Source organism: Cardiocondyla obscurior, linkage group LG11, assembly GCF_019399895.1.
Source record: "Cardiocondyla obscurior isolate alpha-2009 linkage group LG11, Cobs3.1, whole genome shotgun sequence".
Lineage (NCBI taxonomy): Eukaryota > Metazoa > Arthropoda > Insecta > Hymenoptera > Formicidae > Cardiocondyla > Cardiocondyla obscurior.
Window position 1 is genome coordinate 5,524,135 of NC_091874.1, and position 18,613 is coordinate 5,542,747.

Genomic DNA, 18,613 nt, shown 5'->3' on the forward strand with positions numbered 1-18,613 from the left:
GCAATAGGAAATCTAACAGTTCTACCGCGCAAGGACGCGGCTTGGCAAAAGCGGCAAAGCGCGACATTCGCTTTATGGAGCGGAAAGAAAAAGGCGGCAGCGATCTTCACTAGTCGTCCTGGACGTGGTCCAAACTCGGCCCTGGTTCGCCGCCGCTACACCGAACCAGGATTTTAGAGCCGACTACAAATTCTCGTAAACCGGAGCACGACGATTTCGTTGCTTTACTGCTCGCTTGCTCGTTATTAACGACCGGTGACGTCGTTGCGTCAGTTGTCGCGATTCTTTGTTTAAAAGAAATTACCGGACGTTACGCCAACAAGCGGTTTAGATTAACTGACGCTCTTCATCCGAGAATAAACGCACTCCATAAGATATATTTTGTAACTTTAAAGACACTATCTCGATTAATACTTTTACTCAATTTTCGATCGCTTAAATGTGGGATTTAGATATCCCCGTTTGAGTCTTACAAGCGATCAGCGTGAAATGTAGTCGAGCCAAAAAAAAAAGGGGAGGAGAAGGTGAAAGAAAAAGAAGAAGAAGCTCACTTTGGTGAAGAACGCGAAGTCGAGATTTCGCTATTGTCTGCGGCGATTGTGCCTCATATAAAGAACGCCCGCAATATCTGTGCTTCCGACAAAAACTCGTTTCGCAGTCGTAAAGCGTGAAGTTTTGATGGAAGGGCAAAAAGGGCTTTCACGACTTTCCCGACGTGACTTCGTTGGATATGTTTCCGCGAGCTGTCGCGATACATTCGTCATTGCGAAGTTAAATCCCGTTTTCTCTCGCAACGTTGGAAATTATCGAAAGGAGAAATGCTTTCGTCACAAATCGAACCATATGTAATTTCCGGAGTAAAATATTTTTTTTTGCGAAAATATAAAATATCGATTAACACGTCACGTTCTTAAACTTTGTGCTTTGTAACATTGATTGATTAAAGAATAATCACGTTTGACATATTAAAAAAATTTTAGCTGTAACATCACGTTATTTGCGAAATAATAAAAAAAAGAAGTATTATTTATTTTTCATAAAAGTTCTCGTAAAAATCTGTAACGATAAAAGCCATCCGGCAACAACTGCGTAATCTTTTCCAAACCGGAAATCGATGCCACGTTTCGTTTAGAAAAACGGTATAAGTCGCTCCCTGAGTTCCCGATTTAATGCTAGGTCCGCTCTAAATATGGTTTCCTCCTTATCCCCGGACAGCTAAATTGGAAATTCCAGCCGGTGGCTGTAAGGCGGAGGAAGTGCTGGGAGAGACTTCCGTTCGCCAACCGCGAACCTAGGGGTGCTCCTACGGGAACTAAACCCAATTTAAGCGCGGCACGATTTCCGATTCGCGATACCGGCCCGCCTAAGTGCGCCGATCGCGTCATGCACTTGTGCTCAAGATCAAAACGACGATGTTTAATAAGGAAGCGAAGATCCATTATACTTTCTTTAGATATTCATTATAATATAACACAAAAATTAAGTTTGAAAGAGTGCACTTTAGAACATTTACAATTAGTTATTCAATTTTACTACATATATGAATAAACGTAGATGACAGCGATTAATTAAATAGTTGCACAACATCAAGTAGCGTTAATTAAATAAGACATCAATTGCACGATTGCTACAAATATCATTATCTTCTTTAAAAAAATTAAAAAAATATCGAATCACGTAGCAGAAAGTTAATTTCACTTACTCCCTTATAATGCTGTGAATTCTACCGTAAGATTAATCGAACATGTCCAATTCGCGCCCATCCGTTCTTCATAATCTTTTAAAAGCGGAAGCCAATCTCATCGTTAAATAACTTCGTGAATAAGGAATTTCTCGCGCGGTTATCTGTCTTCGCTTATTCCGCGGAGAGCGGTTGAAGCCATTTTTCGCACGCGGAAATGATATACGAGAATTTGCGTCGGGAGCCGAATAATAATCGAATTTAATTTGCACGGGGGGGTGTAGACGGAGGTGAAGGGGAGATAGAAAAATGAGAGCGGGGTCGAAGTCACGACGCCACCGAAAAATAACTGCGACCCCGTATGGAAGACCATAATTACCCGATCGGGCTTTAAGGTCGCTCGTAAAGTCGAGCTTTACGATCTCATCTGGCCGTCTTGTACCCGCGTGAATACTCTTCTACATTTTGCATCTCGTTATGCACCACGGCGTTATTCCTTACACCCGATTGACAGACGGAGCCTGCCTTCAAGCCCATTCGACCGCGTAATGCTTTCGGAAGCTATTCGCATCAATTGACGAAACGTATTTCTCGAGAGTAAATTGTCATACTTTTCTTTATACGTGTACGTACTTATGCGTGCAAAGTGAAAATATAGAAAATTACCGTAAATATTCAAACGGCAAAATACGAGATGGTGAATTATTGCAGAATAAAATACAGTATTGAAGTTTAAATTAATTTCTTTTTAGTAAGTTTCTGTTTAGTAAATTTTAAAAATATTTTTTGCATTTTCTAGACTTTCTTTATTTATAAGAAAAGGCAAATAAAACGATTAAGCTGCATATGAAACTGTACACGTCGAAGTTATACATTAGAGAAAAGTATAACCGCGTAATGCGATACAACGTGGGTTACGGATGTATTCGGAGAATTGTATTTTCTGCTATATAAATTTATTACGGAACTCGTAGCGAGCTTGATGCTAATAGCACCGGATATCTTTCGTTACCGTCAAGACAACGCCGGAACTACGGGGAAAGATTGACATAAATCCCTGGCGACACGCAATGCCGGGAGAGCTCTATTTGCTCTCCCGGATATCCATCAAAATATCGTGCATTGCAGATCGTAATGCATGCGAGTTACATCAGCGTGTCGAATTTGAGGCCGCAACGTCTGCATACGAAAATAAGGCACGCCACGGGGTATATTAAAATTAACGACGGACTCTAACAGAAAATGGCAGTTCTGTCGATATCAAATTATTTTTATGCTTAAATATCAGAAATTTAAAAAATTATACATATTAACGTGATTTTACTTTCTGCCGAATAGAGTTAATTTTTAAATTAATTTTATTTTAATATATCAAGTAATTCTTATTTAATTAATTTATTTTCAACTTTCTATAACGTAATAAAAAATTGAACAAATTGAATAAGTTGGCTTTAAATTTTTTTTTTCTAGGACGTGTTGTGTTTTTTTTTTTTTTACAAATCCGTCTAGCACGCGAATACATAAATGAAATATCGCGGATACTGAAATAGTGGAAGAAATCGAACCGAGTTCTTTCGTCTGAACATCACTTTCGTTTCCTCATTCTCGTCAGGCAAGGAGATAGCTCGAACTACTTTCGGTCTAAATTGCTACCCAAGCGAGTGAACAATTTTCAGTGCGAAGAGTTGGAAAATAAAAACGAGCGACAGAAACGCTACCTTTTTCAATACGTAACGGATTTATAGTCCGAGGCACTTTTTATCCGCGTCCCATTTTTAGAATCATTACATATCTATAGATAATATCTAATGCCCTACTTCAATTCGTGTTCACCGTTCCAAATAGCGCAGGATATTTGCCGATTTCACAGATCGGAGGGAACGAAAATAAAGGAATAGTGTATGTGAGAGAGATATTTTATGCCAACCAAAATATTCACTTTTGCTCTCTCATGTATCAATGTACACAACGATACGCAATTTTACTATTAAACAAATTTTAAGGTATTTAGCATCCGCTTACATTTGATTTTAAAATATTAATTATTTCCTTTGGTTCTATAACGCAAAATTTTTTAGACTGCTATGTCAAATTTAATTTCCCAAGGAAAACTTGCTAACCGTTTGTCTCGTTATCGAGTAAGTTCATTGAAGCTCGGAGCAAATGATAGCGCCGAAAATCCGTCCGGGGAATATAACTATAGGTGGCTACAAATCCTTACGTGCGCTACCTATCGAGGTTTATCTCGGATTGCGGTTGACTGGTGCTACCCCTTTGCGTCCCTCCCCCCCAATCGCGGCGTGCACGAGGACACGGCAATCCTTTCCGCGATAAGCGAAACTCGTAAGGGATGATCCCACAAATGCTGCTAGGAGAAACGTCACGGTGTTCGTACGAAAAGTATGAGTTTTCTGAAACGCGCAGCTGCGTTCTGTACACGATATTGTACTTCCGCAACGTGTACGTGCTCCGACTTGCCACGTGCACTAATACGTCGTAATACGAAAGCGACAGAACCGTGAAATAATTTAATACAATAGAATCGACACCTGCCTGCGATAATTATTTTAAATAATGTCTTTATTACGCAATTTTTATTTTTACTAGGAGAAACCATGCGCACGCTTTGCGTGCACTATTTTTCAAGAAATCATAAATACGAATTGCAAAAAAAAAAAATTAGGCGACTCACCAATCAGCATGAACAACGGAGTTGTTGATTTCAGGCGGTGGCTGTAACATAAAATAGACAAATATTAATGTAGACACCGGTATAATATTAGTTAATAACGTTAATAAAAAAAAACTTTTTTTTTTTCAATAAAGATTTCAATTAAAAAACTCGTTCTTACCTAAGAGTTGCTCCGTTGACGCAAGATGCCCGTCCCGGGCCTGCTCCTCCTCTCAGACTGTCCGTCAGTAGTCGGGCTGATCATCCTTCGCCGGTCCTGTTTTAACACTCAATCTAAAACAAAAAAGAATTTAACTCATTAGCATTACAGAATATTGAGCCACTTATCGTGACGAGGACGTATGCGTAAAGCGTACGTATGTATAAAACGTAATATTCGCAATAAGTATTTCGCTTCACATATACTCTACATGTATACATTATTCTTACCGTCGATTCGTGTGTATTTTGGTGCTGGGCGATGGCAGAACATTCCAATGTTCGCTTTGCATACACAGCTCGCCGCCGTGTGTGTACGCTGTATGACCGCTGCAAGGAGAACGGGCCAGTCGTCGCTAGCACGCACCCTTTCCTCTCCCCGCGCTCTCCTCCGGCGCCTATCGTCGCTGAATCCCACACGTCCACTGATTTTATGCTGAAAAATTTTAAGACGAATGTTCTTTCGTTAATACTCTAAATCTATCACGAATGTACAAGCACTGACTACGCCGCGATATTTGTTTGCAGCATATTACTGTGCTACGATCAAACGACAAACGAACGCAAAAATTATGTCCGCGTAAATGAGGATATGACTTACTTAGAAGGGAAAAGAAGGGTTGCGGATGCTCTCTGCGTGTGGAGGTTGAATGGGAGAGAGTCCTCGCGCTGGATTGCGCCTCCTGGTTCATCGGTTACGCGAAATTCCTCCCATACAGATGGAGCGTCTCCTGCGTGCGGGTGAGCTGCTCGAATATCGGCAACCGGAAGTAAAGTAAAATAGCCGGCAAGCGGAAATGAGGTAACATGGTCGGCGACCCCTCGCCCCATCTGCCCCGCGCGTTCCCGCACTAGCCGACGTTGTCCGTCTCTTTCTTTTCTCCTCCGTCTCACTCTTGCGCAGCTGAGCGCACTGTAAAAAGAATTATAAATCAAACGTTAATCTAACTAGCGTTAATGCATCGCAAAGATATAAAAGTCGCTTGTGCGAGGCTCATACCTAAGCAAGAACACGAGATTACGTTTTCGAGACCACCGATTCCTTCAATACTACGGAGAGTCTCTTACGGAAGTGTGAACTGCGCGACTGCCGGAGACGGAATGGAAGGGGATCGGGCCGCTGCTAGCCGCCTAGCGCGCACCGTTTCCACTCCCCGCGCTCCCCTCTCCCAGTGCCTACTGCCGCTGAATCCCGTACGTACGCTAGTAACGCGCTGTAAGATTTTACGGTGAATATTCTTTCGGTGTTACATCGAATCTGTCGCGATTGTACGGATGCTAACTACACCACGGTTCTCGTTCGCAACGTCTGACTTTCACCGAGCTCCGATTGTTCGACAAAGAGACGCGAAAATTATATCCGCGTAAATGAGGCTATTGGACTTACTTGGAAGGGAAAAAAGTGGTTGCGGATGCTCTCTGCGTGCGGAGGATGGATGGGAGAGAGTCCTCGCGCCGGATTACGTCTCCTAGTCCACCGATTACACGAATTTCTTCGGTTACGGATGAAACGTTTCCGCGCACATCTGAATGCTTGAACGTCCGGAGGAGGAAAGGAAGAGGAAAGAGACGCCGACCGTGTGCGCCCTCCCGCCGCTTGCGTCGCCCGCACGAACTACCTCGTTCGTCTCTGGTATGAAATTTAAATTATAATAGAAATTATGTCCGCGTAATAGAGGGTCTACAAATTTTCTAAAACGTTGTCTCGATGATATGAAGATAGATGAAATTAGAAGAGACACGGTAGTATACTTGAAATTTTAATTGCAAAGTAATTTTTAAATTATTGCTTGTAAATTTTGGGCCAAAGCATCGATAAAACTCGATGAAACTTTCTAATTTATGGCAATGTGCAATATATACGTACCCGTGCTTTATAGACGTGACATTTCGCGTGTGAAATGCAAATGGATGTTCGTAAATGGTCGAGGTAAAATCACGCAACTTGTCGGGATTTTACAATCGCGATGGAAAATGCTTTCGCTATAAATAAATCGTTGCATTCCCGTTTGCGCAATCACAATGCAGTGTCTCCCGGGAAATCGAAGAGCCTCGATAATTAAACTCAAACTGTCTTAAAATCGGTTTTAATGATGCCCCGAGAATGGCACATGCGTCTATTCTTTTCGTGATAATGTGATTTAGGACGATTTATAATGAGTACTAAAATTACCGCAAGAATTTACGAACACAGAGATATTAACGTCAACGTAAATTTACTGCGCGATTAAACCAAACAGCGAGACTTACCGAGAGGATTTATTTCGCGCGGCGAATTTGTTAAAGCTTGCTTACCTTAACGAGGCAGAGCCATTAACCTTTTTATTACGTTTGATGCGTTTCTTGTACCGGCACCTTCTTTAAGATTTTTTCGTAATTTATTTTTTTTTGTTTTATATATAAATGTCGTCATGAAATCCTGCACATGACAAAATTCGTAAACTCTACGAGAGACAGAAGGCCAATTTTATGGTGCAATATAATATAATATTATTGATTGTGTGACGCAATATGTTACTGTTTGATCGATTAATAAATGGAAATAAATCATAACTTTTCCCAATAACAAAATTTTCTATGGCGCGAAACTTTGCGAATAGAACTCAACGATATCTCAAACTAACTTTGAAATAGCAGATGCCGATACGTTGAAAGAACAGCGATATCTATATATAATAATTTATGGGAACGTAAAACAATGTGAGAGCTCGTATTATAAACTGATTTACGATTGCAAATTTATTTGTGATAACACAAATATTTTGCGAGATTAAATTTAAATTATTTGCAATTTACTTCAAATCGTTGATTAATGGTTTTTTATTTTAATAACTTTTGGCGAGCATTCGTATAAATTGATTGCCGTTGAAATCTTATCTCATTAGAGCTGAATGCACGATTTAGATTTAGATAATCTCCCGTATTTCGTTATTCTCTGATATCTGACTTGCTCCTGTTCGTCGAGTGTCTTTTCCGAGTGGACAGTGATGTCGTTACTCTTGCTAAGTAAATTTCATCGTCTTGAGTGCCGCTCTCTCCGACTTGTCACGCTTGTAAGCGGCAGCGACGTTGTCAACCTCTCTATTAAAAGTTTCGTTCGCGCGACGGCGTCTTTATGTCAAAATGCGAAGAGAAGGCGACGAGGCGTAAACGTCGATTCACTTTCAAGGATCTTAAAAACGACATGAAAAAGCACAGGAAAGATACCTTGGTATTAAAAAAATAATTTAAAAAAAAAGGAGAATGCATTTACGTCATATATTAATTACGAGTGTTAAAAATAGTAGAACTGGAAGAAGAGACAGTTAGAAAATTTTTCAATAGAATAAACTAATGACGTTATTGTAAATTAACGTTTACGTTAATGCTGATATTTCTGTTCTTCTAGAAATAATTTTTAATAGCAATTTACTTAACATCTTTGCCGAAAATTTATAGAAATGTTCGCCAATGGAAAAGAGATCGGGAGAGAATGTGCATTCGTATGCGGAATTTCGTATGCGAGCCCGATGGACAGTCGAATCACAACGGGTTAAATTCAAGCGCGGATTGATAGGGCAAAAAGATAGGAATAAAAGATGGTACGTTCTTCTCCGAATGGCCATCGTTCTTCTTAGACGCCAGCTACAGTGATTGAGCGAGTAAAACGACGAAGCACTTCTCGAAACCGATACTGGCTCGTGACAAGAAGATTTATGACAAATATAAATGAATAACGATATAAGTAACGCGTTGCTCATTATCGAAGTAAAATTCTTACAATCTCCTGGAATTAATCTGTGGCCAATCTGCAACTTCAGCAATCGCGTTTATAAAAACGGCCTACGTAGCAACATCCAGATATTTTTACCAATATTTTTTTATTAATTAAACTATTAACAAAACATCACGAATGGTCTAAACATATTTTACAACCGACACTTTATTAACCCATGTGAGGTTTAATCATTTTTTAAATGAAAACGCGGCATCGCATTAAATGAAATTACCAGATCCCTATCGATGTCGCAATGATGCTCATGGGATTTACTGCGTTATTAAATATTCAATACCGATCGTACGGGATTTATTATCACGCGAGGGACCAGCTTAAAAAACATTATTGCCCGGCGGCATCCGATATGACCAGCGTGGAAAAATATTCCGAACAAGTTCGGAACTGAGTCGCCTCGCCATCGATGCGAAAAACGAAGCAAGAAATGCCATGCGGAGAATGAAAGGCAAGCTACGAGCCGATACATCGTCCGGCAAGCCGACGTTGCTCGGTGGACAATGCAATGGAAGAAGAAAGCCGAGCGAAAAGGGCGAGAAAGTTTCTACGTGTCTGCACTACTGATAGGACCGCATCCAAACTTTAAACAAGTTCGGACCTCGGCCGCAGGGCTCATCATGACGTCGATCGACGCACTAAACGGCCGAACTTTTGCGATCCTTGAATCGTGCTACTGTTTCCTCGCACCTTTCTGTTTCTCATAGCAGTACGATGCACAAAAGCAAGCTTTTAGTTCCACACTCTCTTTTTAAAAGATTTTCTGAATAACGCATTTCAACATTTTAATTCTTACCTAATATTAAAAGTATATTTAAAGATATTATTCTTAAGATTCTCGCAAAATTTTATATGTTTTTTTTTACACGTGTAACAATGTAAAATAAAATTTACATGTATATAAAGGATTCGTCGATATTCGATTGTACAGTGTTGGGATAAATTTTTTCTATGCTTTTAAATAAATCAGTTTGAAAATCAGATATCAGAGCATTGTTTTTATCGATTTATTTCCACGTTTGTATTGTCTTTTATATATTCAATCGTGATATAATGAATCCCGCTACAGCTCCGAAGCACGATGCAATTTCGCTGCGATGTTGCGGCGGTCGATAAATAATTTCGCTAAAGACCTCGAGACCACACCAACCGGAATGCATTAACCTGAATTAATACGTTTACGTTTCATTTGCGAATTCAATATTTGCTGACGGATAACGGCGGATACGCGTGCATCGGTAAATATGAACATTCTTACATCGCGGGATGATTCCATTTAAAATGCGAACGGAAATAAAATTCTGTACGTTGTGCCGCATCAATTTTGCAAAGAGCGAAGATGATCTCATGAATTTGGAAACTTTAATTAAATTATCGGTAAGCCGCACGCGCCGCTATTAAGAAATCACATTAATTTTAATTAAACATTTAATTTCAATGCTCATTGCCGAGTGTTCACTCGGCACGATAATGTAGAAATGTTCTGTTTGAACGATAGTATTATTTTATATAAAATACTAGCGTACGATTGCCCGATTCGAAGTTTCAAGGAATTAACTTTTTCTCACATTAGTACAACGAACAATATGATGCACAAAGTGCGTCATGATTCTCAAGGTACTCGCTCTCGATAGCGCCGGTAACTTTAATCGCTCCTCGGTATCTTCAGGCGGGATATAACGGAACGGCAAAAAAACAGAGTATGCGGTACTTACCTGTCCCTTTCTCCCTTTTTCTTCTGGTAACTTTGTTGAGAGGCGTCTCACGGTCCCGCGCCGCAGAAACTTCTCGTTGCAGTTTGGCCGGGCGAGACGCCGTAGGTGCCTTCCCTTCCGGTCACTTGCCGGTCTACGTGCCCGAGATACGTGAGCGGCTTTTTCGAACGTGATTACAATTCATGCGGTCGTCGCCCTGAAGATCTACGGCCGCGAGACAGTACGTGCCGGTTGCGCATGAATTTTGCGAAGTAGGTCACACAGACTCGCGAGTCCCGGTCCGGAGAATCCCGCGAAGAAATATTTCGATCTCGCCGAAAGGGCGTGGAGACGAAGAAAACGCGCGAGGGCCGGAAGTACGCCGGTGTAATGCATCATACGGATGTAGGTTACATATCCTGCCTTAGCCGCCTTGGCCGCAGAACCTGCTAAAGCTTCGCAGTTACGGCCTCCGTTCGTCGCTTCGGAGAATATATCGCTCCGAAAGGCTCAAAACATTTTAATTTGTATATTTGTGCAGTCCTTTTTAAATTTATCAAATCATGAAAAATATAAAACCTTACATAGATTACATAGTTTATTGTTCGCGCACTGTGTAACGTGTATTTTATACTGCAGATAAGGAAACGTTTTAAATCAGTATCACCGGGATTGTCGGACAATTTTACGCTCGTATCACTTAAACCGGCACTTTTTCTTTCCTCAATCTCTCGCATTCGTTTTTTTATAAGTTTCTTTCCACGTTTCTTCGCATTTCACCTTCTGTATTTTTTCTTACAAAGTTTTTTTTTCTCCCTCCTCCCTCCCACTCTCGTCTCATCCAACATTCTTTTCTTCGTGACTGATGGTCGACGATGATGAAGCGACTTAGAAATTTGTGTAACATCGCTTCCTCAGCATGACACGACCGATTCGCAGCGAAGATCGAAAGCGTTTCTTTCGTCACATTCGCGTTCCTTCATGAAGAAATCGCACGCACGATCGTATTTTCCGCGTTAGGAGAGCTTTGCGTGTAGAACGTAATATCATCATTTAATTTTTTCTTTTTACGGACAACAAAAGCGACGTTCTTTCAGACTTTTTCTTTTTATTACCGAACTCTGTCAACATGGCTAAAGCGATTTTAATTTAAACGCAAAGTACGCAAATTGGCTGTAAATGCGTTGGATCGCACAGCGCGTACCATGGCGAGCAAGTGGAACATATTTCTTCTCAGATACACAACGGCAAATGCGAGCAATAGACTACGAGCATCCGAGACTTAATGGTTCTTTCCTTGGAGAATCGGCGGAGAAGCGTCCTGCGATTTCACGATTCATTCCACGTCCGCGAACGTCTTAGAACAGCGAAAGGCTTTTTACTCTCCGGTAGCTCTCGAATTTGCAATATTTCTCTGGATTACGCGGCCAAGTCGAGCCCGGACGAACGCGAGATGAAGATTGCTTACCTCTAGAGCGGATTTAGCCCTCAATGAGAGGGAAAAAAAAAAGAAGAAGAGAAATAAAGAAAAGAAACTGCTTAAACGTAACAGTCATCCAACAGCCATCGCAAGTTATTATTTCCAAGAAAATATTTAATATTGAGCTTTTCGTTAAAGAAGATGCTCTTCTACGTGGTGCAAAAATCTTTTTTCTTTTTCTTTTAAGCGAGTAAAAAAAATAATATTACTCACCCAAAGTACACAAGTAAAAATGTATGAAACGTTAGCAGCAGCCAGGAATGAGTTATAGATCCGCTGAGAAGGGAAATTTAAAACTCAAATAACATTGAACCGCGGATGTGGAAAACGACGTTTCGAGTTCACCGATTTCGAAACTTGAAAGCGAGTCTCGAGTGTCACCCATTATCGACGTGGGGGACGTTAAACGTGTTTCCACAGAGGTTCGCGTATAGCATCTCATGCCTTAAGACGCATCCCCGATCGAATCGATGACGCGATCTACTTGGGCAACGGAGAGAAAAGCGGCGAGTCTCCTTGAAGACGAGGGAGTCAGCAAATTGGCGAATTGGGCCGACAGCATGCGGGTCGTTGTTTGAGTGGAAGCCACGTGTATTCTTTGTGTCCGTGTTGGTATATATGTACGTATAGATTCCTCCTTTCCTCCTACGTGTGGGTGTGTGCGGAAACCTTCTAATAGCTTCGGACACTGCGAGGATGCAGTAGGTGTGACACATTAATCAGTAGCAGCGTTCTCCGAGGTTGAGCTTCAGCCATCCGTGCAGCTGAATCCTGAGATGTACAGGGCATCTCGCTTAGGTGTTGCGCACTTCCCCTGATTGCGGACGTTGCCGAACAAATAGAAAAGAATGTCCGTTTCGGAGCACCGAGATATTGGTAGCTGTTAAGCTACGTGCAAATTGAAAAACTTAAAGCATTACGGACGTAAATGTACTCCGCTTTGTGAGCTGAACGTTTAAACAGTATTTTTAATTTTATGTTTGTTTTTAAGTGATCCAACCTTTTTAAACACCTATTTAAATCGAATTTTAACTCGATAATTAATTTAACTATTACAATGTTATGTCTTTGCGTGGGTTGAGAAAGAAAATAAAAGATCTCCGTTTGCTGCAGACAAATAAATGCCTCTCACTTTTTTTTAATTAAAAATTATCCTTTAAAGAAATTTTTTTTTAATATAATGTTTTACTAAAAACGTTTTTCTTATCACGTCCCGTCGTTTAGGATTATTTGTTTAGAGTGAAGATAGCTTGGAGAATGCTTAATACGGGAGCATTATGGAACATTTTGCAGGGATGACTAACGCGCGAGCTCGTCGAGAATGATAAAAAGCGAACAGACGTGAGGACCGAGAATTTACGTCGGTACGGCGACGTAACCCGAACCGATAAATGGTTCGAAGCCGTGTCAAAGAAAGAGGATCCAATTTAAACCGCGACCTGTCCTTTGCTCAGCTAGAATCTCCCATCGCCGAACAAATCTCAGCGTTATGAATAGTCTCGTGAGATTTACATTTCGTTTTGTCTTCGAGATCAATTCTGATTCTACGTTATGGCAATTTGCTTTCGCTCGCTAGAATAAACTCGCGGTGATTTTTAAAACCACCGAAGCTATTACTATTTGTATAAAGCAATTTAATTACAATACATGCGTAAGCAAATAAAATTTTTTTATAAAATCCCGGATTTAAATTATCTTACCTCTACACAATTTAATGCGTTGTAAAAAAATTTTATATGCCGAATAGAATATATTTAGTCTGACTTTATGGCCTTTTCTTTTTTCAGCATATGCGTTACCGTGGTCGTTCTCAACGTTCACTTTCGTTCACCACAAACACACAAAATGGCACCCTGGGTGAAAAGAGTTTTCATACACATTCTTCCGCGACTCTTAGTCATGAGAAGGCCTCAATATAAATTCGAAACCAGCAGGTTGGTATCTAAATATAATCGTAGAAAATATATTATATTTAAAAATGTACGACTAAATGAAATCCATTAATTCTTTTAATGGAAAATGTAATGTAAAAGAAGCAACGTTTTCTTGATTTTATTTAAAAGAAATTAATTTTATAAAATATACTTTCTAATTCTTTATTATATACTTCGATATGAAAAATTGCAAGAAAATAAAAACGATATTAAATGAGTAAAGAAATCCTCGGGCGAAACCTAAGCTTACACGTTTCTTTTTCGTGCCAGCGATAAAAATTGCAATTAGGGATTTTATTGTGCAGAGATTGCATTATAACAATAACGTTGCACTCGACATCTTCACCTTATATTCTAGTCGCGGCTGTAGTTGCACTGCCAGCTATCTTGCTGCTTTTCAGGACGTGGCGCCCGCATTAAAATTCCGCGCCCGATTGTCTATGTTTGCAGGTACACTTCCGGCAGAGTGCTAATGAGGACCGTCAGAGGAAAGGAGAAGACTTGCTATTATCCTTATCATCCGTCGACTCAAGAAGACAGCGAAGAACATCTCACCCCAAAGAGATTCCACAGCCGTCCTCCGTCAAAGGAAGACCTCTCGCCTTCCAGGTATTTATGACAATACGAAATGCTTCTGCTAATTAGCTCTTTGATCCTTATGTTACTTTACCGAGATTTCCTACTTATTTTAACGACTCGTTATTTTCTTAAAAAATATTTATAATTACGAACAAATGTTTAAGCATTCTTCTTGTCCTCGAAATTTAAGCGGACAGAAAAAAATGATTATAAAATATTCTTACTCTCATCCTTTTTATAATAATGATCATAAAAACGTTGCTTCATAGACGGAAAAAAAAAAAAAAAAAAAGAAGGAAAAAGAAAAGAGAAATGTTTAACAAAGTTGTACTCCCCAATTCCTTTAGCCTTACAGACGGTGCGAGGTTTGGAGGCAGCTGCTTGATTCATGGTCCACCTTTACCGCCGTTACCGTTGCACACCGAGTGCGAAGATCTCTCGGTCTCCGGGGACGCAGGCATAGAGGAAGTCAAGAGTCCCGTGCTGCGCAGCCCTCCCGCCTTCTCGCACTCCCGCTGTCCACCGGAAGTGCACAGATCATGTATCTGCGTGCGTTTTATTGCGGAACACACCAAAATGCTCGAAGATTCCACTAAAGTATATTTATCAAAATTAATAATTAATTTTTTTAATTAAAAAATGTTAATTTTGTAAGATGTATGTAACATATTTGTTCGTTGTGCGTACATAGTTTGTTTAAATTTTAGTATTCGTTATTGTCGATCAAAAATCTTTTAATTAGTTAGTGATATAAATTGCTAAATTTCTTTGCGCAGGTAAAAGAGGACTGGAAGTACGTAGCGATGGTGCTGGACCGCCTGTTCCTCTGGATTTTCACTTTGGCAGTTTTGGTGGGCACCGCTGGCATAATTTTGCAAGCGCCCACTCTCTACGACGATCGGGTGCCTATCGATAAAAAATTCAACGAGTTTGCAACTACAACAGTAATGAAATGTCCGCCTCAGCAGTAGTCCATGCCCGAGCCCTGCACCGTAGAAAAAGACTAAGGACCAAAGAGCTCGAATCTGGTCTTAGGAGTGTCCGCAAATTCCATCTCCTTACCCTCGACGACGAAATTACGGCAAAAGGGCTCCGATTTTGCAAAGAGTGACCAAACGTATACGACCGACGGTTTCAAAGACGGTGAGTGGGATGCTGAGCTCCTTTGAAAGGGGAACGAAAATCGGAGGAGCGGAATCGTCTGCTTAGCGGCGATAAGGGTGTCGGTAGAAGGGTGTAAAAGAAGGCGACGTTCGTTACGAAATTCTGAGAAACGGAGAAAACTCGGGGCGACGTCGTTCGCTTGAACAAAATTGCATTCGGTGTCTCCCAAATAAGAGCGCGTCGTTCGCGAGACTCGCAGGAAGATCTACGTACACCTACACAGTCTGCTCAAGTAAATCGTAATACGAAGCTGCCACTATTTAATCGGATAACACATCAGGTTGACAGACGTTACGTTACAACACTATAGCATAATTTTCTCGCCGCGCGAACGGGGACTGAACGATCGAGCTTTTGATTTCCGCTTGTCGTTCATCTAAACGCGCTAAGTTATCGTTCAAATAGTACTCGGAGTAATGGAACACGACGTAAATTAGAACTAACGCGGAATTAATTAATGTTATATATTTCAGTCTACGTTGTAGATTTATAAATCTAGAACGAGACGGCCGATTCAAAAGTAGCTTTGACTGTTGACGACATCGAAGTGCGGTCGTATTGCCGCGGCATCTTGCACACGTTTCATATTAACGAGTATGTAAAAATTCTCTTCTTTGTTTTTTTCTATTTTTTTTATACACGCGATATATTGGTAATTCTATAGCTTGTTGCAGTGTGTGCAATTTACTTAAAGTTGGAGCTTACCGGCTTCTGCATGTTACAATAAATCGCGAAGCTGCAATATCACCGCAATCCGATGGCGACAAACCTGTACGTGAATTATACTTCGCTCGAAACGACGGAAGTTGCGTTTTGTGAGCGTTTTACCCTTTGCAAACGTGAGCCGGAAGTCGTTCGCATTATGCGGATTAAATAGGTAATCAGCGCGTAGCCAGCTCGTCGTACACAGACTTTAGGATGTAATCTTACTCGAACTGTATAACCAATTGATAATTTTAGAAAACATAACCGTTTATACGAATATATATGTATATTTTAGAGCGACAGACGAGCCGATAACGCGTCGGTAACGCAAAATAGCATTTGATTACGTAAATGCTGTCTCACAGATATTTAATTAACTAATTTTCCTTTTTAATAATCTCTCCTTTAGTTGACACATATTTATATAGTTTTAATATTCCTTTTTATATCTGTCACTTAATTATTTCACACTCTTCTCGATCTTTTTTTTTCCTTTTCTATTTTCAAACGATGCATTATCATCGACAATTTTTTTTTCTTCTCTCTGCTGTTCTCTTTGCAAAGAAGAGAACGTATATCTTGCGTCGCTGGCGCATCTCGCGTTACCTCGTCCTAATAAGAATATATTGTATTTTGTAACGAAAGGCGAAACACGTGAGAGTACGATACAGAATAACCGATAGTACGGTAAGAACAAGTAAAGCATACGAATTCTAAAGCTGATAGTTGTAGGGAATTGAACAACCATCGACGCTGTTCAATACCATAGTTTGTGGTCGTTGTCACTGTAAGTCATTTCATTACTTTGCTTTTTCTCGTGTGTGTGTGTGTTTTTTTTTTTTACAATTAATACGTTATGTATAATATTCGTCATTGCGATTTAATGATCGTCTTCTGTCGCGAATCGTCCATGTGGATTGTTGTTCGTGAGCAAACCAACGTCGAAGAATCTCAAATTTTCTTTCTGTTAAGTTATTACAGACTTAAAAAAATTTAGAGATAGGAATTTTTTTTTCTATATTTAACGATAATTCAATTTATATATAATTTACATTACAGACTTGGTGAAAATTAACCAACGATTCTTCGACGTATTTAAAACTTTTAGTCATAACTAAATAATAATTTTTGCGCATTCTAGTTATAATATTGTAGTACGTTAAACTGTAAATATATACATATATATTATTACTATTATTACGGCGAGGGGAAGAAATAAAAAGATTCCCCATTACTACTGCCATTAAAACGCAACGCCTTTAAGAGTGTTTTTGTGCCGTTACTCGGACGGCCATCGATCGTTTTACGTTTTAAGAAACAGTTTCCGGCATACGATCGCTTCTTTCGATCGTCAATCAATCGAGGATGGATCAGCGAGAAGGTGGAACTTTACGCAAATATTTTCTTGTCGAGACTCGAGGGAACATTTTTTTTTCTCTCCCGACTGACTGTAGCGGTCGAGATCGATCGATCTATGCCGGATATTGTGCGCGATCGCTACTCGATTGAAAATCGTCCAACGCCGGAGTATTAGACTCGAGGGAAATAAAGAGGCGTGCATTTAGTATCGTAGACTCGAGGAATTATTCTCCTAGCGAGGAAAAGCGAAACAAATCTACTCCGCACTAGATCGTTAGGAAAACAACGCACACATTTTCTATGATAGAGCTATATATTTACTTGTTATAAAATGATGGTCGCGATTGATAATATTCGCGCCCACGACGATTTTATAGCGAAAACAGATGGCATTTAAATCCTAATTAATAATACGGCGAGATAACACGTCAAAGTTGTAGTTTCGGTTTCAGCTTCCAATGAACTGAGAAAATAAGGAAGCTAGCTTTAAGTAATTCCTAAAAGATATTATATTAATATTATTTATAAGATGACTCTTGCGTTTCACATTTTATACAACTCTGAATATTTTAAATTCTCCTAGCAAACATTTTCAACAAAAATTAATATGCCATTAAAATACTTTTTTTTTTTATACATTAAATATTTTACATACGTATGTAAAAAAGTATTTTAAGCAGATATATTTAATATGTGTTAGTTTCTTGTTGTCCAGTTTTTAGTATTATATTTTTAAGAATATTTTTTATTGTTGCTGTCAACAGTGAAATAATTAATGAAACGCAATGGAGTTGTAGACGTCCTGTAAACATACATCGCCGATTGCGAAAATCAGTCGATGTAGTTGAGATATTCGATCAATAGGATGATCTTAGATTACAAATCAAGAGTGAATAAAAAGAATAATACAGCGAATGGAGTGATGTGAATTTAGATAAAAAAAAATATTTAACAAGATAATAAAATATTTAACGAGATTAAGATGTAAATACCGTGTAAATAACGAGATATAGACATAAGTGAAGAGTTATAAATAATTGGACTCTTTTTTACAATTTTCAGATAAAATTGGTATCTGTCCGAAATATTATATGAAGCTTTTTAATATATTATATTCATTAAAAGACATTACTGTATATGTCACTCTATAACACTTAAATAATTTTAATTGTTTGTCATGGAAATACAATTTAATCTTCGTTTGATTAAAGTAACGTTAGAAACTTTTTTTTAGCAGTAATTTAATTTATGTAAACGATTTATTCGGTAATTTTTCTTTATTTTAAATTACGTAATTTTTATTAAATGTTAATTAAATAGTATAAAAATCTTCACTCATATACGTATAAAAATTTTTT

At 39.3% G+C, this 18,613-nt stretch overlaps 1 protein-coding gene across 4 annotated transcripts in view; it reads left to right on the forward strand.

Annotated features, from left to right (window-relative positions):
• Nachralpha4 (nicotinic acetylcholine receptor alpha4) overlaps window positions 1-16,732 on the forward strand; it is a 119,140-nt gene extending 102,408 nt beyond the window's left edge. For 3 of the 4 annotated variants that reach the window (XM_070663485.1, XM_070663483.1, XM_070663486.1), the window contains exons 9-12: window positions 13,302-13,448; window positions 13,899-14,057; window positions 14,375-14,624; window positions 14,804-16,732. In XM_070663485.1, the coding sequence (XP_070519586.1) occupies window positions 13,302-13,448; window positions 13,899-14,057; window positions 14,375-14,624; window positions 14,804-14,998 (751 nt within the window). In that variant the 3' untranslated portion in view covers window positions 14,999-16,732. The remainder of the gene's footprint in view (window positions 1-13,301; window positions 13,449-13,898; window positions 14,058-14,374; window positions 14,625-14,803) is intronic. The other variant, XM_070663487.1, reaches the window with a different exon arrangement.
• The last annotated feature ends 1,881 nt before the right edge of the window (window positions 16,733-18,613 follow it).